Source organism: Tinamus guttatus, unplaced genomic scaffold, assembly GCF_059628265.1.
Source record: "Tinamus guttatus ecotype Peru unplaced genomic scaffold, ASM5962826v1 Tinamus_guttatus_pri_ptg000356l, whole genome shotgun sequence".
Taxonomy (NCBI): domain Eukaryota; kingdom Metazoa; phylum Chordata; class Aves; order Tinamiformes; family Tinamidae; genus Tinamus; species Tinamus guttatus.
Genome location: NW_028288890.1, coordinates 307,308 through 329,820, shown reverse-complemented (window position 1 = coordinate 329,820; position 22,513 = coordinate 307,308). Strand labels below are relative to the sequence as shown.

The window sequence follows — 22,513 nt, the reverse complement described above, 5'->3', positions numbered from 1 at the left end:
ATAGATGCTATTGAACTTCTCCTCTGCAAGCACAGTGATGAATAAACAGGGAAGTAGAGCCTGTACACAACAGTTTCACTCCACTGTACGGTGTTTAGCAACTGGTAGCACTGGAACTCACAGGCTCTGCTGAGCTTTACTTCACAACCAGTTCGGCCACAGACATCTAACACAACACTCACAGCAAGCCCTGTTCTGGGGCTGGAAGCTAATTCAGGGCTTGGCTTTTGAATCACACAAGTCAGTCCTGCTTGAGTTATGTTCACTGGCATAGCTACAAGGACCAAGTGGAATAACACCAAGTTGTAAAAACCTCCCTACTTCTCCATCTTTTGTCTCCTCACTCCCAAATTCTCCTGTACTTATCAACAAACTCCTAATGAGGAAGGAACAAAGTTATACATCAGCATTTCACATTTACTGTGTATTTAAGGATGGGTTACAGGCAAGACACTGCTGCAAGCTTTACTCTGGTTCAGGAAAAGCAGGTTATAGCAGCTTACAAGTCCCGAAACTGCATTCCTCCTGACTTGGGGCCCTGGCATACTAATTCCCCCCACAGCAGATAACTCCCTGCTGTTGCTTCTTTACTGCAAACTCTTAACTGAAGAGTGAAGAATGAAAATAACGGAGAGATAAGCACTGAACAAGACAAGGACAAATCACAAGCAGCTGCACCACTAAAGCTATCTTTTTTATGAGTCATAAAAGAAAATTGAGATGTTATGAATGCTACAAGTAACATGTCTGCTAAGCAATTTCACAGTGAGAACATTATTGCCTACACCTCTGGATGCTGTGCACACGCTTATCATCAGAACTGCTGCTTTATTGCAGTTGGAAGAAAATGTTATGAGGCAATGCTTGACGCTTTTTAAAGAACAGTTAGGAACATCAGGGTTTGGGCAATTAGGAACACTAGTGGCTTGCTGGCATCAACCAATCCTGAGAAGGTCAGCCCAAGAGAGGTCACAGACAAAATCATGACCCCTACAATGTGAAATTGCACCTCTAAAGATAGCAGTTCTGTTCTCACACCAGCTCACCCAGCAGCACAGGCCACCAACAAGGAAGGACTGAGTTTACCTCTGCCGCAAACACAGCAGCTGTTTCCCAGGCCTTTCAGTGCTCAGTCCTCTAAGGTGGGCCCAATACTGTCAATTTTGTCCTTATCCCTGTCAGTTTTAGCCACTATTCACTAGGGTATGAGCTTGTAGTTCAGCATCTTCACCTCTTAGCTCTTACTTCTCATAAGGATCTTGAAATCCCAGTCTGAGCTGCACATGGAGCAACACGATGCGCCACTGGCACTTGCACTTTGTGTATTAGGTGCCAGAGGACCCCTCTTCCTTGTGGAACTAAAACTACTTTACCAAATAGTGGCAACAATAGCACTCCTGTGAACAACTACTGCTTATCATAAGGATGTTTGAAAGAGTCCAGCATGGCCTGTGACATTTCCGTGTTTTTTTTTTTAGTCACAATGCAATGATCTGGAACACAGATCTCTCTCCTTGGCAGGACAGCCCTGGGCTACCTGTCTGCTTCAGTTGTACTCTGTACATCTCACACACACCAACAGCTTGGGAACATGCTTGGCAGTTAAAGAGAGATTTCCATCCCCTTCCCATCACTAAAACCATGGCACAAAAACCTCAAAAAAATGAAACAAAGGAAAAAAAAAAAAAAAAAAGGAAAGAAAACACTACCTGGCCTTGCAAATGATTTTATTCTTGATTAGCTTTTGAGTCCAAGTTTCTTGGGTTCTCTGACAGACAAGTCAACAGCACAGTGAGGAGGCATTCACACCTGCAAATCAGCTCCCTACTAGAGAGCTGTGATTTCCAATTACTTGGCATTTAAAAACTAACAAGGACAACCAAGGTGTCCCTCACACACTGATCTGTCCTCCAAAGGGAGGACACACAGCACTCCTGAAATGGATGCTGCTGAACCAGCCAATTAGTTGTTGCTTTGTCACTCTTCAGCTGTTTGCAAGTGACACGGAAGAATGTGAGAAGTGACGATATTCAAGTTTCGAGCCCCAGACTTCTATCAACCTAAGAAAGAAAGAAAAGAGTTAAAGCCTAGGAAAGAACACTGAAAATTCTCTACTCAAGGTGAGCTTTAGTTTCATAGTAACAGAAATGACCCTGTCAGGAGCTGCTGGAGGTTGAGATGTTGTTTTCCATGCAGAGTTTTATAGGCAGTACATACATGCAACTCCAGAGTCTGGATTCAGTGCTAGAGGTGGAGCGAGACTTTGAAACACTCAATGTAGGCAGTTGCATTACTTGGACTGTAGGTTTATCCCTGCAACTCAGAGGCTAGAAGAAACGGCCTTGCACCTCCACTTACCAGGGCACTAAACTCCCTTCCACAAGGACAACTGAAAACACACCTTAAAAATCTATAGTGAACTCCTGTCCTATGAAGAATAAATAGTGGTTTTAATATTACAGATCAGAGGTCTTTCCACTGAATGTAAAAATAGGAAGCAAATTACCCAATAATAGCTGCTGGAATAAGAAGAATCAGAGCTCCAAAGAGAAAGGGGAATCCTCTCATGAAGTGCAGACTAGCAGGATAGAGAGAGTTGAACACTCCTGCAGCCACAAGTGAACACAGCCCTTCCACACAGGCAACAGAAGCAAAGAGAGCACCTGCAAAAAAAAAAAAAGAAGTTAATGATAAGACAGACCCACCTGAAGATCATGAGCTGAAATGTGTTTACCATGTTACCTTCTTTAACAGTATTCACGAATCTTCCTGAAATGCTTGCACTTGTCATCAGAAAACTGGTGTCTGCACCATCAAGTGTGGTGAGGCAAGAGCTGTGAGCAGAGAGCAGGCCTGCTACACCTGGCCAAGCCCGCCGAAGATGTCACACTCAGCTCCTCTACCCTGCGACCTCCAGAATTCGTACCACCAGCACCGTGCAGGGACATTATGTATCAGTTGGATCGTAAATGCCTTAAAAGAGGCTATCTATATCTGTTTATTGCCAAGCACATCTTATCGCTTGTTAAACATTAAGTATAGCAGGAGCCTGCCTTTTGCAGGGTTAGCATCATAAACCAGCTATGAAGTATATGCCACCTTCACTCTAATGCAAGAAACAGCTCTACAAAGTCGCTTCTGGATCCTTCCCATCTCAAATCCCTTCTTCCCTCTCTCTGCCTGCAGAGGTATTTCAAGGCAGACCTTAACAGCACGTGCAGCCTCTTCAAATTACTGTGGATTGTCCATGATCTTTCACCACCATCAACGATACAACTCTCTAACAACACTGAATTTCTACCCACTGTTACTGATCTACAGAGAAGAGTCACGCTAGAGGAAATCACTATTTTCACCATGTTACATAATCTATTTTAAGTCTTGCTCCTCATGAAAGGTTTGGAAATCAATGGGCTAGGGGATGATCCATTCCTGACCCTGAATGTCATACTTCTCATCTTGTTTTTTTTTGCTTGCCCTCATTATGAAAATGCAGTGAATCTACAGCAATGAAAACTGATAATTATTCTAACAAATTAAAGTGTCACTCAGGACCTCAGAGTGGACATTAAAGGAGTTTGAAGGAGCTAGGGAAGTCCCGACTTCTCAAAGCAGTTTCATTGCACTGTTTCAAGAGGACAGTGTTTCAGAACCTGACTAATTCCTTACCCTGTTCTGTCTCATTCACCAGCTTGGAGAGTTTGGCCCTGATGACTGGGGTGGCTGCCATGGAAAGGAATAACATCCCATAACCTGTGAACAAGACAGGACACATTAGAGAAAGCTCAGCTGAAGCTATATTGACTTAAAACTCCAAGCCTCCAAAGTCAATTCCATACAGATATAGCCCCAGACTGCTTCTCTCTGCTACTGTTTAGTCCCAGTTCACCCTCCCTCCTTTTCACTATTGGTCTTTAGTCTCTGACTGCATATACCTCATCTGTGTGGCTTTCTGAAAACCTAACACTGTTGGATCAACATGGTTGCAGTTTCATCAGTGCTTGGCCAACTCGGCTATTGGCAAGTCCTAGTTTTGCGGGAACATGGGCTGAAGCAGTGACAAAGCTTCTTCCACATTATTTCCTCTCCAGAGCACACTGCTCTCTTGCATGTTGTGGCATCTCTAAGCTAACACCCTGAGATAGCAGGATCTAAGAATTTGGCATCACCTGTAAACATCAGTGGGGTTGTAGTAGCAACAGAAATCACAATCAATCCAGAAATATTGGAGATCAGTCCCATCTCTGCCACCCAGGTGTCCTCCAGGCACAGCTGCAGTGCCCGCAGCCCTGCCAGGCTGCTCAGATAAGCCAGGTAACTGGCGGCTGAACCGTACCCGATGAGATCAGAGGCCCAGCACAGAGGGGAGCCAAGTTCATACAAAACATAGAGGTCCCTGGTTCCGAAGTGTACAGTGACAATGAGAAAGAAAGCTGTGGAGTAGAGCGCGAGCTTCTGCCTGGAGCTCCGGCGTTCTGGAGTAGTGTAGAGCCTGTACACGGCCATGTAATGACTGAGAGTGAACAGCTTGGCTGGTTTCCGTTCCTTCACTGACTCCTGAAGACAGAAAATAGCATAGAGCGCAGCAGCGAGACTGGCAGCGAACACGAGCCAGAAGGGGTTGATGTACCCCTGTGCTTTGCGCCACTGGCCGCCCCCAATGCTGGCTAACATGCCCGCTACGCCGAGGCAGGCCTCGAGCACGGCCACGCGGAACGTGCGCGCGCGCGTGTCGCTGGTGTCGGCCGCGTAGGCGAAGCAGCTGGCCAGGATCAGGTTGTAGTCTCCCGTGAGGCCGCTCAGAACGCGCCCAAGAAGAAAATAGCCGACGTGCAGGCGCAGGTACATAACGAGAAGGTAGATGGCCGCTTGCATGGCCATGCCAACTGCGGGCAGGACAAGCACCGGCCGACGACCCACACTGTCGCTCCATGGCCCAAAGAGCGTCACGGAGAAGAGACCCACGAAGAAGCCTCCCAGGTTGATATAGAGGTTCCAGTGGGAGACAAGGGCTTCCACTTCCTAAAAGAAAAACACACATGAGGCGCCGTGATCCGCTTGCATGGGGGTCCAGCCCTCCACGGAGCCACCCAAAGCACCGCCGGAGACCCTCTGCTTCCCACCTGCCACAGGGCGTCAGTGCTGCCATTGGTGCCGGTGCCATTGGCACAGCCGCTGGTGCCGGTGCCGTTATGGCCGCTGTAGCCCAGGTCGGCGCCCAGGCGGTCCCAGAGGTACTGCGTGGCAAGCGGGCCCTGCAGGCCCAGCGCCACAGTGGCCAGGAAGAGCAGCGGCTCCACGGCGGCCACGCGGTGCCCGCGGGGCTGGGCGGCCGCAGGGGGCTCGGTGGCCGGGGGGGCCTCGGTGGACGGGGGGGCCTCCGGCCGTGCAGCCATGGCCATGGCGGCGGGGGCGGCGCCGCTCACTGCGCCTGCCTGCACCCGCTCCGCCTCCGGCAGCCCCCGCTCACTGCAGCCAAGGAACATTTAATCTTTAAACCTGACTTCATTTTATTATTATTATTATCTAGTACCCAAAGTGCTGGAAGCTGGAAAATGTTACCAATCACCTTGAAAAGTTCATAAATTATGAGAAATTAGGAAATATTTCCTTTTCGCAGACACTTACCGGCTCTCACACACAAGGGCCTCGGCCGCGTTAGGAAGGTTCGTGCTGCCTCCGCGGGCAGCTCCGCAGACAAGCCCCGAGCTGGTGTCTCGCTGCAAAGCGCACGCCGAGGAGTGTTTCATTAACCAGCTCGTGGAAAGCGGGGCTCTTCCAAGCTAATGTCAGCTGGCATCGGTCCATGGACACCGCTGAAGGAATGTTAATGGGATACGGGCAAATCCTGGTGACGATGCAAACCATTTGTTTTGCAGGAGCAGACTTGCAGGGCTCAGCTGCAGCAGCTTGGAGAGAAACGGAGTCTAAAAGGCGGGGGACAGACTCCCCGTGGATGTCGTTCCACTTGCACACTGGCCTGTGTTCCAGGTCAGGGACACTGCCATTGATCCTAACCAATGGTAAAACAACATGTCTATGAAATGGGTTAAAAATTGCTACTGTTTATTTGGTATTAAAGTTCCGTTGTATTCCTCAAATTATCCCCTGATTTAGGGCTTTTACCAAATCAATGTGCCAATTTTAACTGAAATTTCTGCTGTTCTCAAACTTCCCCTCCCCATATCCATAGCACTCACATTTTCAGCACCTCTTATCCTAGTTAAGAGATGAAATTAACTTAGTAAGAGTGAAATGACTGTTTTTACATCATAAACAGCAACTTTGAGTAATTAAAATTCTGGAAAAAGAATCTGTTACAGGTTGCTACCAGCAAGTTCTCAGAAACAGTGTCATAGTTGTAGCAAGTTACTTACTGATGCCTGCTCAAGGTTCACTTGTTTGTAGACCACAGGTGAAAGGCTGTCCTGCAGCTCAGCAAAGCAGAACTTCAAATCCTCTCCTGCACATTTGCAGGTTCAGGTAATTTGCTGCTTGCTTCGTGGACGGCTGCTGGAACAGGGACAGCAATTACTGGTAATTTCCCAACAACTGCACCTTTTATTCTTATTTTAAGGCCCTGAAACCCACCCAGGCTATGCTTAAAAACCTGAAAGACCATAAAGGTGGAAACAAATCAAAATACAAGATTGCAGACTGCTGCATTACAGCCTAGTCTTTCCCAGTCAAGCCAGATAATAACTGAATACAAGGTAGAGTTATTGGTTTCTCTCTTTGATCCAGCATCTTTCTTATAATATAAACAGCTATCATGTTAACAGGGCTAGTCAAAAATAACTTCCTCCCACATTTCCCCTATAACTTTCAAAACAGGGAAGAAAACAGCCGTGTTATAAGGGTGGTCTTTGGCCCTAGTAGATTTTGCTGCCAAAAGAATTTCTCAGTGGATACTACAAGAAATAGTAGGGGGAAATGAGGGGGAAATGCCCCTCATCTTCATATCCAAGTGCTATATACATGATGTGATGTGTTTTTAAAATTTCTACGCACTCTTAAAACAAACTTGAACTGATGGTAGAGGGAATAGTTTCTGTTTCTATGGGAAAAATAGCTATATTTAAAGAAAGCACTATTGAATGCCAGAGCTTTATTATTTGTTAGATAAGGTTCCTAGCAATAAAACCTTGAACGCAGGTTTTGATTCAGAACATTGCAGGATCATTACAGTTGCCTATCTGTGTCTAATAAAGCTGGAAGGACAACAAGGAGTTAATTCTCTCCTGGATTTACCAGGCATCAGAAGACTGTCTTAAGAAAGTTCCTGGACTGCCACTCTTGCTGTCCCCTCCCTTCTTTGTTCTCTTCCTTCTTTCTCTGATTACAGTTCCAAAAACAACACCCAACTTCCAGAGGTCAATGTTTAATATTTCGGGGTATTTATATAGACTCAGAACAGACTTCAGAGCCTTTCAGCACTGGGCTAGCTCCAGCACCATGGCTGGCGTGTGGCAAGTGCTTCTAGCCTACAGGAACTACCTGGTTACTGTCCTGATACCTCTCTTGCTTCTTCCTCTGCCTCTGGCTGTTCCTACCCAGGTAAGAACTTTTAAAATTGGATTTGAGAGCCAAATCTCTCCTTAGGATTGCTCCTTTTCTGTGGCAGAACTGAAGAGAACACGTTGGTTCCTTCTCAGAGGCAGTTCCATCATTTGCTGCTTGAACAGCCTTTTCTCTAGGTAGACCCTCTTTGACTACTGATACCGCAAAGGTATAAAAGCAATAGGACCTGGAGGGATAAGCAGATATATCTGTGAGTATTTTAGATGCACAGACAATGATATCTATGTTTTGTATCTTTTGCTTTACAGCTAACTCATTTAGCAAAATACTCAGTGTGCTGAAGCTCATACCTGTGCTTATAAGTTACAGCGTTAGGCAAAATTTTAACCCCTCTTCTGATTTTCTAAAAATATCCGACCCTCACCCTCTTCTAACATTTTGTCATTGCTGTTGCCAGATAGGAGAGAGATTTTTCTAGGCTGAATGAACAAGTTATCCTGGAAAGTAAGGAAGAGGCTGCATTTCAATCTTTACCATATTTATGTAATATTTTAAAAGAATGATTTCAAATGTAAAATGTCAAGTTTTTGAGGATGTCTTGCTCATAACTCCTTCAGAGAGAAAGTAAACTATAAAATCTTGAAGTAGCTACTACTAAGACATCGATCATTCAAATACTAGACTGAGAGCGGGCAGAGTGCCACGTTCTGCTGCTTCTTCCCCCTGGGCTCATTTTGTCCCATGCCCAATCTCTCCATACAGATAGCTCCAGTCTCTGCTCTTCAGGTCCTTATTCCAGTTCCAATATCACTAAATAGTTCATCCCAGTGTGCTGCTCTTGTCACTGCTCTTTGCCTATCAAATCCTATCTTTCTCCTCTGTCTGCCTCCTGATCTCCCCAACTCCTAACTCGGAGTTTCTTGCCTCATTCTTCAAAGGTCTTTCCTGACTCCACTAACTCTTGTTCCTTTTCTTTTTGTGCAGCCGTCCTCAATTCCCTTCCTTCCCACAGCTCTTTATCTGGGTAGTTCCAGAGTCTTTTGAGCAGAGTCTTTAGAGAGCAGAGGGCTGCCAGACAGACAGAGCAGCACTGGCTTGAGGTGAAATGTGGTAACTGATGAGGCATATCCTCCTATTCCTTCACTATGCAAACAAAACAGCTTAAACTATCACTTAAAAGCTTACTGAAAAGAAAAACAAAAAAGTAATTTTTTGCTAGTTAACTTATCATAGGCAAAAGAATTTAACTTACTGAATGAGAAGGGCTCTAAAGCAGCCAGAAACTGAGCGAGATGATTTTTTTCCCCCCCTGAGGCCTCTAAGTTCAAGCCTACTTGCTCGAGTCATTGTTAGCACAACAGGTCTTTGGAGTTTCCTGTGGAATAATTTGGCAATCCTGTTTCAGTTCCTACTTGAAAACGACTCTCTGGGCTTTCTATGCAGTCAGTTACAGCAGAAAGATTTACAGAGTCCTGGACATGTATTATTTTTTTCCCCTCGGAGCCTGTAAGAGGGTTTCTGCTGTTAGAATTGTACTCAGTGATATTGCTAGGCAGTGAAAGCTTGTACTTCAGCATGAAAGGCTATAAGCAGACAAAGGTAGAAATTTTGCACGTCCCTTCTGTTGAGCAATTAACCTATCCTATAACCTCATAACACTTGAGACTAGAATAAACAAGGGCAGCCAACACTAGAGATTTCATCTAAAGGCAGAGGAATGAGCAAGCGACTTACGGGACTACTGACTTGCTGGAAAGTCTTATTCCAGCGTTTGTGGTAAGCCTGCTCGCAGCAGCCTGGAAGAGAATGACCCCTGGGTCTACAATATATGTCCCAAAGCCCTGCCAGGCTCTCTCAGGAAGAACCCGTTGGCTTCTCCTGCTAACACAGAATGGGAAGAAAAGGATCACCAAGAGGGGAAATAAGTTTCAGTGCTCAATGGGATGTTTAATTAAGGTTTCTATCGTTTCCATTAAAAAACAGGCTAAAAAGGCAGCTCTTTCTCTCTTCAGAAATCCCTTTTAGCTTTATATCTCCAGTGATGCTGCTCTGGTAATTTGCCTCCTTTTATCTTTTTCTCTCCTCCAGCTACTCAGCTCACCTGCTCATCCTTTGCCTTTACCAGCTCTGCAACCTCTGTACCATACTCAGAAGTCCCGAGTTCTAAAGCATCAGAAGATCCTGATGACTGTTATTTTGGCATCTTCATTTCATCTTCTGTAATGCAGCCATTATATTTTCCAACTCTCTTTCATTGTTTTCTCAAGAAGAACCAGTACACTTTAATTTGTACTGTCCAGTATATGTCCATGCTGTGTCCAGTGTTGGCTCCCATTATTGTGTAGTCTCAGAACGAAAATGACACTGCATTCTGCAATATTACTTTTTATTACTCTCTTTATCAGCCCAAACATGTGAAATTATCCTTCTAGTTCTGGTATAAAGTTAAATGTTTGTATACAAAGTTTGGAGCTGCTCTCCAAAGCAGAAGTAAATCAATATTTGATTAAAAGAACAAGGTACATGAAATATGTGATCACGCTTTGCTTAAAAGAAGCAACTCAAAGTGAATGGAAGCTAAAACTGACCTGTGACCAGACAGTTTGTCAGCAAGTCTAAAAATCTGATGAAAATGAGACAAAAGTATTTACAATAAAAGGAATCTAGGCTGTTGAAAACAGCTGGGGTTCTTCTGGGCAATGTCCTGAAGCTTGCAAAGAAAAAAAATGGAGAAATCTTGACTGTGTCAATGACTTTTTCCATAACTTGATCATCATATACAGAAATAAATTAAAAAGGAAATACCTCTATCAGCAGAATCAATAAGTCTATGCAAGAACTGCCAATCTCTTATCATGAAGGGTTCAAAGTCATCCATTGTTCCTGAGTTTCTTGCCTTTCCTCATTGAAGGCTCTATCACAAAACAAACCACTTGAAAGCAGTGCAGCTCCACTTTTCCTCACGGTTCTGACAAGATTGTTGAATATTTTCTCATTTGATCGTGATCTGCATTTCAAGACAGAAGGGAGAGAAAAGGGGTAGCAAACAGCCTTTTACCAAAATCCTTCATCAGATGCTGGGGGGTTTCGTCATGGGCTGTTTCCCTCTCAAAGCTCAAGTGAGTCTATTCTTATTGCCTCTACCCTCTTTCTATCAGGAAGCCCGATGTGCTTATGTTATCATATTGATGGCACTGTTTTGGTGCACAGAAGCCTTGCCATTGGCAGTCACAGCTTTTTTTCCTGTTGTGCTGTTCCCACTAATGAATATCATGGATTCAACAACAGTAAGACATCCATTCCTTGTTTGCCTATGTATTTATTGATCACCTTCTCTTATTTTGAAATTATGTCCAGGGTGACTTCCAGAGTGTGGTGCAAACAGTAGAAAATTGCACTATTGTTACCCAGGGAATCATCTGTACTCTGCATGTACAGAAAACTTGCATGTGTCTAGAATGAACTCTGGGTGGAGCTGCTAATCTGAAATCAAAACAAATTCATTGTTCATAGTCACTTGTGCCTTTCCAACAAGATCCTCCTTCAGAAAATGCTTTCTCTTTAAACTCCGGCTGCTTCTTAGCATTGTTTTCTTCCCCTTGTTCTGTATTACAGGTCTGCAGGGAATATTTGAAGGACACCAATATGCTTTTCTTTGGGGGCCTGCTGGTGGCCATTGCTGTTGAGCACTGGAATCTACACAAGCGCATTGCTTTGCGCGTCTTGCTGATCATTGGAGTCAAACCGGCCCTGTGAGTAACAGCCATTCCTAGTCATGAGAATGTAAAAGCACAATTGGCTGAAATTGGAAAAGATAAAAGTATTGCTTGAATGTGACTGTGCTTTGCACATTAAGAAATTTCCATTGCTTGAGTTATTCAGACTGGGGTAAAATTAGGGCCTAGATCACACTTGTTAAGGATTTTCCAAGCCTAACATTTGTAACCAAAGCTTTGTAATAGGAAAAGTCATCTCACCTCTGAGTTCTGAACTGGCTTTTCAACCCTCCCTATTTCAGACTTCTCATGGGTTTCATGATTGTGACTGCCTTCCTTTCGATGTGGATCAGCAACACTGCCACCACTGCCATGATGGTGCCAATAGCGCAAGCCGTGTTGGATCAGTTGTATGAGTCAGAAGTAGAGTCTAGTTCACCTGAGCAAGGGTCTGAAAACATCAATAAAGCCTTTGAACTGCAGGAAGAACCAATTAAATCGAATGGCTCCCACGTGTCAGAGAAAAAAGGTGAATTATGTTCTTTTTATTTTCTTATTGGGATAATGGAGGTTGTCTTAGTGCCTTCTTCACTAGAATTTAGAAACAACTATAACCACAAAAGAGGAAGACACCTAAGCATTCCATGTAACAGAGCATTTATGATGCTCTTCCATCAATCAGATAAAACTGTAATAAATTTACTGTGTAAATTATCAGATAATCAGGAATTCCTGAGGGAAATTTCCTGGCCTGTTTTACGCTGTAAGGTTGGATAAAGATTTTAATGACAATTCTAACCCAAAAATATACAACCATGCAAAAGGTTCTCTTTACTGGTTGCCTTTCCCATCTTTGAGGCGGCTCAGGTGTTTCTGCCTGTAAAGCCCAGTGTCCTTAGTCAGATGCTGGTACACAATGAGTTACCTTGAGTCCAACTCCTACGACTATGTTGCACTTTCCTGAATTCTCTTCCTTCCCTTGTGCAGTTCAGATATTCCCCTAATTCACTGAAGAATGTGAGCAGGATATTTGTAGATTATCGCACATTTCTTCTGAAAAAAACTGTATTGTATTTGATTGTATCAGGAGAATTAACAATGTCAGCCCTAAATTAAGTAAATTTAGAACCACTGTGTCCTGGTCTTGATGCACTGCACAGGATCTTCTCCCAGCCAATCTAACTTCCATAGCTCTTTTTTCTCCCTGTATTTTTGGACCTAGGTGACAGTCACGTTATGACAGTTGAGGAAGAGATGAAACAGAGAAATGAAAAACTTCTGGAGGAGAATCACAAGAAATTTAGCAAGGGAATGTCCCTCTCCATTTGTTACTCATCCAGTATTGGTGGGATTGCAACTCTGACTGGGACAACACCAAATCTGGTACTGAAAGGACAGGTTGATGAGTAAGTCTGGTTGAATTTGGGATTACATATTCACTAGCTGCCTCTGTGTGCCACAGCTGACTTGTGGCCATCAGAGAGGAGGAAAATAACCTTTTGGTAACTTAGGGTGCTGCGCAGGACCTCCTCTTTTCTGAATCAGTAGTCATATATACAGAAGACACTGCAAGTTTTGGATTCTGACAACCATCTGCATTTTACAGGCTCTTTCCTAACAACAACAATGTGATCACCTTTGCCTCGTGGTTCTTCTTTGCTTTTCCCACCATGATCTTGTTACTTATTTTATCCTGGATTTGGCTGCAAATACTGTTCTTGGGCTTTAAGTAAGTACCCTTTCCAAACTGTAATACAGCTGATCCTTCTGCTAAGTACTCAATACATATTTTAATGTAGTAAATCAGACTAAGTTTAAAAAAAAGAAAAAAAAAAAAAAAAAGAAAAAAGGCACTCACCTATGACAATCCCAGAACTGCATGCTAAGTACCTGTTAAAATGCTGCAATGTTTTTCTCCTGGGAACCTGATCAAATCCCAGATAGATGTATTCCAGGCTACCTCTTTAGCACTCAGTGGAAATAGAAACTTTAACCAAATATAACCTATTCTGCAGCATTTCTGTCATATCCCCTGCCCCCAAACATGTTGTGCTTCAAACCAGGAATGACAATATTCCATTAATTGATTTCTACATATAGCCAGTAAATACCGCTATGATGACAGTTGCTACAGGCCTGCACGATTAATATTGTGCCAGTTCTCAAGTCTAGTCAGTCCATATGACCAGCATGCACTACCTACCTGTTTAATACTTGGACTATCAGTTTTATGTTATTGCCAACCTCTTCACTTCTAACAGGAAAAAAAAAACATTCGCAAAAGTATTTTCTTATTCTTTAAGCTCTTCCTTAAAAACAAACTTTGTTTTGTAATTAAAAAGGCTTGACAAAAGTTTACTCACTGGTGATGACATTGCCTTGTCAGTCACACTAGCTTGTCATCATTTCCCATCAATGTCTAGAGTGCAGCTTTTTATATCATGAGCTTTTGGCGTCAGGAAGCTTCTTGTCATTCATCTCAACAGCATGTAGCAAAACACAGTTACTATGGATGTTGATGCTACGATAATTTAGATATATGCATGCATATAGATACACATATGTCGATATGGCTGAGTTACAGAATTTAGATTTTGAAGATATGTAGCAAATTTCTGGTATCTCTTGTCCATTTTCTTTCTAGTTTTCCGAAGAACTTTGGTTGTGTTACGAATGCCTCTGCAAAGGCGAAGGACAAACAGGCTTACAGCATTATCAAGGATGAGCACAAGAAGTTGGGCTCAATGACATTTGCAGAGATCATAATTTTGGTCCTCTTCATAATACTGGTACTGCTGTGGTTTACTCGAGATCCTGGTTTCATGCCAGGCTGGGCAACTCTTCTCTTCACCAAAAATGGTACAAGGTATTGCCACTTTGCCTCTAACTCTGAGCAAAAGTAAACCAGGAAATCCTAGAAATATAAAGTGTAGTCTCACTTCTCACTTCCCAAATCATATTTCACCTGTATTCCCAGATGGAATTACCACTACTTAGTCTGTGAACAAGCCTTTCTCTACCATCATACCAAATTCGTATGCAAAACTTTCACTTATCATCATGCTACCCTGTTCTTTCAGTTCCCTAGGCATCTAAAACACTATTAAACTAATTTTCTGCCTGATCTATTACAGCTTTGTCACTGACGCTACAGTTGTCGTCTTCATTTCACTTTTGTTGTTCATCATCCCTTCTGAGATTCCTAAATCCTTCTCCTATACCAGTGGTGGAGACAGACAGCAAACAAGTAAGTTTACTGAAAGCCTCAAAACTCAAGTGTCAGAACAGGAACACAGGAAATTTCTTTACATTTTACAATTTCAAACATTAAACAAGATTTCAAATTGCACTTCCTGCATAGTTTTGGCTACATGCTTTAGGTTAGGCAAGGTATATATCACATAACAGAACTGTTTCTTGTGACTGCACTAAGTGCCTCATCTAAGCGCCTAATCTAAGCAGTGCCTCAGAGATTAGTACATTAAAAGTTCTGAAGCTGGATTCTAGAGGAGAGAATATGTGACTTAACAGAAACACCCACAGCTTTAAGGATATGTTTCCTTACTTCTAATACACTCATACATTTAGTTCACCTTGTTACGCCTCTTGGAGCAACAACAGATTATTCATTAGTATTTTTGCAAGTCAACTTTTAAAATCTTTGTTGCTGAAGCTCCCATCATTTCCTTTAGGAGATAATTTTGTAATCTAGTTGATCTTGCTGACAGAAAGTTTTGACTATGTTCAGACTAAAACCACTTCCCACTCACAAGCTATCTTTTCTGTGAAGAATGTAAGAGGATTTACAAAATCTTTTTGGATTTTAGACAGCAAGCCAAAGATCCCAGTACCCGCACCTCTCCTGGACTGGAAAACAGTTCATCAGAAAATGCCATGGAATATTGTTTTCCTGCTGGGCGGTGGCTTTGCCTTAGCCAAAGGCAGTGAGGTAACATTCCTGTGCTTACCTGAGTACTGCTTAGCTGATGACTGCACAATTTCCAGCTCATGTTGTGCGTGCTCTTCTGGAACAGGAGAGGGCACGCTGGTCGCAACAAATGAGCGTTTCTGCAGGCACGGGCACCAGACAGACTTCAGCCCCCTCAGGAGGAATGCTGTGGTTAGAAGAACAAATCATTGCTGCCTGCACAACCAACATGCACTACCAGTCAAGGCAGCATAATTAACTATGTTTCTAGAAAAGGGAATAATGCAGAAAATACCCCAATACGTTACCCATTCCATTTGGCAGAACTTAATTGCACGAGGTGTTAGCGTGCCCAGGAAGGGCTTCCAAACCATTTCAATCACTAACTACATAAGGAAATATAATGTAAACTACACAAGAGACGCACTGCTAGCTAGAAAACCTTAGAGAGTGGACAAGAATGTCAGGCTGTCATACTGATGTGCTTTTGCAGACACTTGCGAGGAATCCAGTGATAAATTTCTTTTTTTCAGTAATGGAACAGATAATACACTTATTAAATTTACAAGACAATAATCACACTGGAAAAGGTTTCAATCACCTGGGAATACTAGCTTAGAATTCAAAGACCTGTAAGTGTTACTATAAAACAGAAAACAAGGATACAGCTAAAAATGGAAAACAGATCTGAAAAAAACAAGCATCTGGAACCTGTAAGTAGGTGCATCATACATAAGACATGTAAAATTAAATCCTTTCATTCAGGACTGGCAAGTCCTCAGGTACTTTAATATATTAAGTTCTGGAACTCATTCTTCAATGATATGTGGATTATACGAATAAACTTTAGAGGAAAAATTATCATGGGTCTGGAAAAACTGTCGGAAAAAATGAAATGCTAAAAATTACATTAATTTATTCTAAAAAGTCATCAATGCATAAAAAGCTGTGTGAAAAGGGAAGACAGTATTCCTTTTTTTATTCTTATTTTGTCTAGGACAAGCGCTAAAGGGCTTAATCTGCAGTAAATGAGATTTAGGTTATTCATTAGGAAAGTATTTCAATTATAAAGATAGTTAAGCACTTGAATAAATCATTTGGGGAGCTTTTGAAATCTTTTTGAGATTTTTAACTACAAATTGGAAAAACATCTGTCAGGAATAATTTAGATAGAGAGAATCCTGCAGTAGGGCATAGACTTAGATGAGTCCTTTCAAGACAGGTTTCAACCCTCCTGCAAGACAGAACTTTTCAGGGTTAGAAAAGACAAGTTATGGTAGCTGAGACATTACATAAAGGCGACAGAGAAGAATAATGTCTGCAAAAAACATAAGAAAGCTAAGCCACAGTACACAAAGAAGCAACATAGGCACAGTAAGGATACATCCACTTGAGAGAAAGACTTGAATAAAAAGGATGCCCAAATTATGGACTGATTGACTGATTCAAGGAATAATAGGGAACATGCTGGTGTTTTCCAGTGTCTGAAAAAGATGAAAGAATCGTTTCAGATGATCTGTGAAGATCTCGGACTCAGCTGTGATGAAACACATCAATAGCTAGGACATATCCTAGGGTGTATGTAGGTATTTAAGAAAGTGAGTCCCAAGATCTTAGTGGAGATTTTTAGGAAAGTACACTGAATAGGAAAGTATATCGACTGAATTATTGTGTCCTACACAAGCCTTTATATTTTTCTGTCAAAAGTGGTTTGTATAAGAATTTTTAGAAGAACAGAGGGTGGGGAATTCAACTGGACAGTGATGTGGGAATTTGTTCTGCAGCCTGCTATCTTGACAGACCTCTTCCTTTACTTCCCTAACAGGAATCTGGTCTGTCTGCATGGATAGGCGACAAGCTGACTCCTCTGGAGAACATCCCTCCTCCAGCCATTGCTTTCGTCTTATGCCTCCTCGTTGCTACTTTCACGGAGTGCACTAGCAACGTAGCCACCACTACCCTCTTCCTCCCTATTCTGGCTTCAATGGTAAGTTCCAATGTTTCAAAATATTTCATAAGAACAGCTTTCAAGTCTGCTCCAAATATTTATCTGTTCAGTTATACAAACTAACTAGTTGACAATGCCAAGCATTGGTTCATATGTTTGATTATGAGACAAGATTTAAAATATACATATATATGTATATGCATATATATTTGCATACACTATATGTTTAGTTCAACCTTTCTAAAATCATTGCAGGTGAAAAGTAAAGGGATTAAATTCACTGGACTATTAGATTTTGCCTTCTGGCCTAAACAACCCCATGAGGTCACTGCCAGCAGTACTTGTTTTTTCCCCTATTTATTCTGGACAGAGGCAGCAGCAGCATTTGCTTCCCTGCAACATTCCATTACTGTATTTCACTCCAACCACCAACCTTCCAGAAGTCTCTGTAAAGGAGATACCATTAGTCAGTCTCTATGACCTAATTCAGACTTTTGCATTTCCACAGAAGATGGCTGTTGCTGGGGTGGAAATATTTCTGCAGTTTAAAATCCTGGTCCCAGATATCTGAATAAGCTATACCAAAACCTTTTGCATAGGCCACTGACTCCAGCTGCCTAGTAAACTTACCACTCATCTTCAGATTTTGGGCTACCCTATTCCCACTGATAATTTAATTTTGTTCTTAACTAATTTGAAGTCATTTTACATTTGCTTTCCTGGTTTTGGAGTTAAATACAGCCATGAAGATTAATCTGTACTGCAGCAGTGGTCAGGTTATACAGTCAGGAACACAAAGCACCAACCACAAAACCGATTCTTAGTTTTGCTGAATAAAGAGTTTGAACAGAAGTTTTTAACGCAGAACCAAAATACGAGTGGCTACAGCGTTGGTGAAAGAATGGGGTTTCTGACATGGACAAATGCAGTCTTCCCTCAGGAGATTTCTGTATATTTTTTTTTTTGTATCAGCTAACACCATCTTTGCTCTCCTTCCTGCACAGGCTCAAGCAATCTGCCTCAATCCACTCTATGTCATGCTGCCCTGCACACTTTCTGCATCACTGGCATTCATGCTCCCGGTGGCTACTCCTCCTAATGCTATTGTCTTCTCATACGGACAACTCAAGGTTATAGATATGGTGAGCAAAAGCAAGTTTCTTTTCAGAGTCCTCATTGGTAGTTTTTCATCTTCCCATATTGCTTCTTCTTGAAAGAGTGTTAGAAAAGTGACTACTCTACTGAAGTCGAATGAAAAGAACATACATGTATGAACTAGTAGAAGGTCACTCTGACTTTGGCATGTACTCAGAGCCTTATTGAATATGCTACTGAGGACTCAGTATAGCAGATTTTCTGCAGGAGTTGTGAATAAAGGCCAAAGAGGCAAGACAGAAAACTATCCATACAAACAGCTCCAATGAGCAGGGAAGGAAAAAAATAATCTGTTCAACTAATAACCCTTTCTATTCATAATTTAGGCTAAAGCTGGATTTGTACTGAACATCCTAGGAGTTCTGGTAATAACTCTAAGCATCAACACCTGGGCTACATCCTTGTTCCAACTGCAAACCTTTCCATCTTGGGCAAATGGAACAACTTCGTGCTAGTAACATGAAATGACAAAGAAACCAACAACTTTGACAGAACTGCAATGTGAGCAAGATATCATCTGCACAAGAGCTGGTTGAGATGGCCCATTCTGCGGGAAAGGACATGCCACCTATAAGCAAAATCACTCACTGATAACAGCAATAAAATGGCCTAATGGTTCTGTTTTAGCGAGCAATTTTGTTACCCCAGCAGATAGTTGAGGTAGCCTTTTGCTTTTCAGCTGTTACAGATATCTTTAGATTTTGTTTTTCATGTAGTAGTGGCAAATTTTCCCCAAGTGGTACGTACACTAACCGTCTTTCAAGCTCTGTTTCTGGAGCCCAAAATCTACAGTGAGAGAGAAAGATGTGCATAAGTAAAAGGGAGAAAAGATACTCTGAGACTGCGTTCATGACTGTATCATCAAAACTTATACTAATATTTACCTCCCTGTGAATACACAGGCTTTTGTGTATATGTTCAAAATGTATATAAGATTGTTATATACTCTATGGGCATTCATACTAGGGCATGTATTGCACAATTACAGACAAATCAAAGTGTCAGATCATTCTATTACTTTGTAACATATTTATTTACAGTTCACACTGTTTTGAATGTAAGAGATATTCTTTCTAGAATGTATGTCCTATTGTTATTTATGTAAGATTACAGCCTGGAAGGTTGCAATAGAAATAGTAATACTGTCTTGAAAATAGGGGAATCCTTGTGTCCTGAAGTATGTATAATTGAATTAAAGATTTTTATATAACTCTTGTGTTAAGGGGATTTTTCTTCTACAAAAATATCACTACTTGCACTTCTGCCTTCCATGTTTCAACTGCTTGTCCATGCCTTCTTTAAACAACTTGCAGTAATCAGGAAGCTAGCGAAGATATTATTTCTGGTAACATTAAAATAATAATTGCTTTATTAATGAGAGTATAATTTCCTTGTACTCTCAATTACTTGGATTCTCAATACCAACATTATCTTTTCAAAAATCCATCAGACAGTTAAAGTTTTTAATTCTTATTCTATAGGATCTGAGTTTCAATAGCATAGAGATTCCTAATGACCAAACTAACAAAGATGGTGGATTTTTTCGTTGTCCATCAGCATCTGAATTTCCAAAGCACTTGGAAAATCAAGCACCTAATTTCAATAGACAAGGCTGGCTCTAACAGAACAGTTAGTGCGTGTCATTGCACTTCAGGTTAAATCACTTGTTTTGTTGCTGCCTACCTAAGTTTTTTCACAGTCTAGTACATTACTAAAATCATACTTCACCACCACTGCTTTAATGCAAATGATGTTATGAGTCAAATTCACTCTAAATAGCATGCAACCTCTTCAAAATCCTTCTCCTTTTTTTTCTCCCCTCCTAATTAATGGTAACATAGCACAAAGTGCTTTGATCTAAAAAAAAAAAAAAGTCAGAATTCCTCAACAATTGATCTCATTCATGTAAGGACATACTTAGATTGCTGCTAACCCACTCACCTTTCCCTTTGTATTTACCTCTATCAAATAATACCCAAGTCTGTCTAAATATTTTCATTACCTTGCTCATCTGACAAACCCAAGCAGAAGATCTGCTGCAAACCTCTCCCTTCCCTGCTCTTTGTTTCTGGCACCGAGGCAGTGAGCACAGCTTTTGTTTGCTTTTTGTTTTCTTTGAAATACTTGCGCTTAGTTTATATGTCCTCCTAAATTACTGCTTAGCTAAGCAGGAAATGCTGAATTCTTATAACATTTCCCGTCATCCTCTCCTTCCTGCCCTTCAAAACTGTGTTATGATTCTTTGAAGTCTTTTCTATTACTCTACATTATTCAGAAGCTGTGGTGTGCATAAGTACACGCAGGAGCACAGGTGCAATCTTTATGGCAATCTCAAGAAGAAAGACATCAAGTAGCACGGAGTGTCACGGGGCCAATGCAGTAATGCTGGGTGTTCCATGTTCATTAGCATAGATGAGTATATAAAGGTTAGAGACTTACCATAAAATGGCTCCAGCAAAAGCTACTTGAAGGGTATTCAAATCCCGAGCTTCCAGGAGGAGACAGGTGAAAGGCAGGGCAATAATCTACAGAGAGAGAAGAGAAGGTAACGATGATACCAGGACATAAAGAGAACGGAAAACTCATTAATAGATTCCACCTGAAATGATGGTATTGAAAAGTAGACACAGGGCAGTTTATTGCCTTGGGAGAGTCTGAAGGCAGGAGTAGTTGAAGTATAGCTAAATATAGTGTGCTTGTGCAAAAAAACAACCCCGCGACACTATTAAAAATGTTTATAATTTTCTAAGCAAAGCAGGTAGAAAGTGTTTCTAAGCCCCATTATTACACAGATCACCTTTGAAGGGTGGTTCCCCATTATGTTTCCAGATATTGCCCTCAAGGAGTGGCTCTATTTCCCATTGTGTGATCAAATTTCACAATCTTCTGCGAAACTGCCAGCTCAGCACCTGCTGTAGCTAGGTGTGATTCCCAATGCAGCTCTTCATTTTGGAGCTGACACTAGGTTTGTTTTACATTAGGAGTCGTAAGTGATAAATTTGTTAACGAGAAGGGGATGTCTGCCTTCTTGCCTGCCTTGCCTAAGAAGTGAGCGCGCTGCAAAACCACAAAATGCAGGTTTCCCACAGCAGATGCCAGTGAGTAAGTGGGTGTCTTGCAGTCACCTCCTCCATTTTCCCTGCAGTTATGCTGCTGTCATGTCCTGCCCAGAAACACACACAGAGCACTACAGGCGCACACATGTACACATTAGAGATGACGAAGGACTCACCCTGATACATACACCTCTCCAATACACACAACCATGGCAGAAAATCAGGTGAACATTAAGCAAACACAAGAATAAAAATAGCTTACAGCTGATAAAGGTACTTCTTCATAAACATCTCTACAGAAATTTGAGCATCATGCAAGTGATGCAAGAGCCACTCCATCAAGCACTGAAATCGCAAGCAGACCTAAAAGAAGAGATGATGATTTTTAAAGACAAGATAGGAGAAAGTCAAATTCTTTTTTTTAATACTGAAGCTGGCTTGAAGAAATCAGAGATTTCCTTCCACTCATTTAAATAAACTCAGAAGTTGTTAAGAGTTTTTTTTTAAACAAAGTAAAAATAAAAATATTATAAAAACAACATAGAAGGAAAAAAAAAAGTGAAAACTGCTGTCCATGACCCCGTGGACAGTAAAGACAAAGGAAACCAAAGGAAGGTTTTATCACATAGTCATAAGCATGTATGCAGCTCTACAACTTTCTCCAGAAGCTGCAAGAGCAGTTTCATTTTGACCCTAGAAACAAGGGCTCCTCCTGCAGATATCCACGTGTCTTGGGAGAAGGTGGCATCTTTGTGCAAAACTCCAACCATCTGTGTCCCAAGGACAAAACTCTCTGCTCTCAGAAGGTATCGTGCTGCTTTTAGTGTTTGCAAAGTCAGAAAATGAACTTAAAATTTATGCAGTAAAATATATAATCAATCGAAAAATAGAAAACAGAAATACAAGGACTTAGGAAATATATAACTTCAAATCATCAAGGAATTTCACAAGCCTCAAATCTTTTCCAGCATGGAACCAATAAAACAATTTATAACGTGATTCACTGAATTTTATGATTTGAGTTAATAATGATCAAGGTGCCAAGCCTGGAAACAAAGTAGGTTTGAGTTCACTAATCATCTATTGTCCAGAATAATAACTCTTCAATAAAACTTAATCGCTACTGTCCTTGTGAGTTTTCTCCTTTTAAAAATACATTTATTATTATTTTTCCTTTAATCATGCTAAC

At 41.6% G+C, this 22,513-nt stretch overlaps 2 protein-coding genes across 2 annotated transcripts; one reads left to right on the top strand and one right to left on the bottom strand.

The window, feature by feature from the left end:
- Positions 1–1,879: 1,879 nt before the first annotated feature.
- SLC46A1 (solute carrier family 46 member 1) lies at positions 1,880–5,402 on the bottom strand. The gene is made up of 5 exons (XM_010218444.2): positions 5,124–5,402; positions 4,170–5,022; positions 3,670–3,753; positions 2,507–2,663; positions 1,880–2,060 (listed from the first exon to the last, which is right to left on the bottom strand). Exons 1-5 carry the CDS (start codon positions 5,400–5,402, stop codon positions 1,985–1,987), a joined length of 1,449 nt encoding a protein of 482 aa, XP_010216746.2. The 3' UTR covers positions 1,880–1,984.
- Positions 5,403–7,455: 2,053 nt separating this feature from the next.
- SLC13A2 (solute carrier family 13 member 2) lies at positions 7,456–18,723 on the top strand. The gene is made up of 12 exons (XM_010218445.2): positions 7,456–7,557; positions 10,680–10,808; positions 11,137–11,273; positions 11,540–11,766; positions 12,460–12,643; positions 12,844–12,966; positions 13,882–14,103; positions 14,372–14,484; positions 15,065–15,186; positions 16,991–17,152; positions 18,118–18,255; positions 18,595–18,723. The coding sequence occupies exons 1-12, from the start codon at positions 7,456–7,458 to the stop codon at positions 18,721–18,723; spliced, it is 1,788 nt and encodes a 595-aa protein (XP_010216747.2).
- The last annotated feature ends 3,790 nt before the right edge of the window (positions 18,724–22,513 follow it).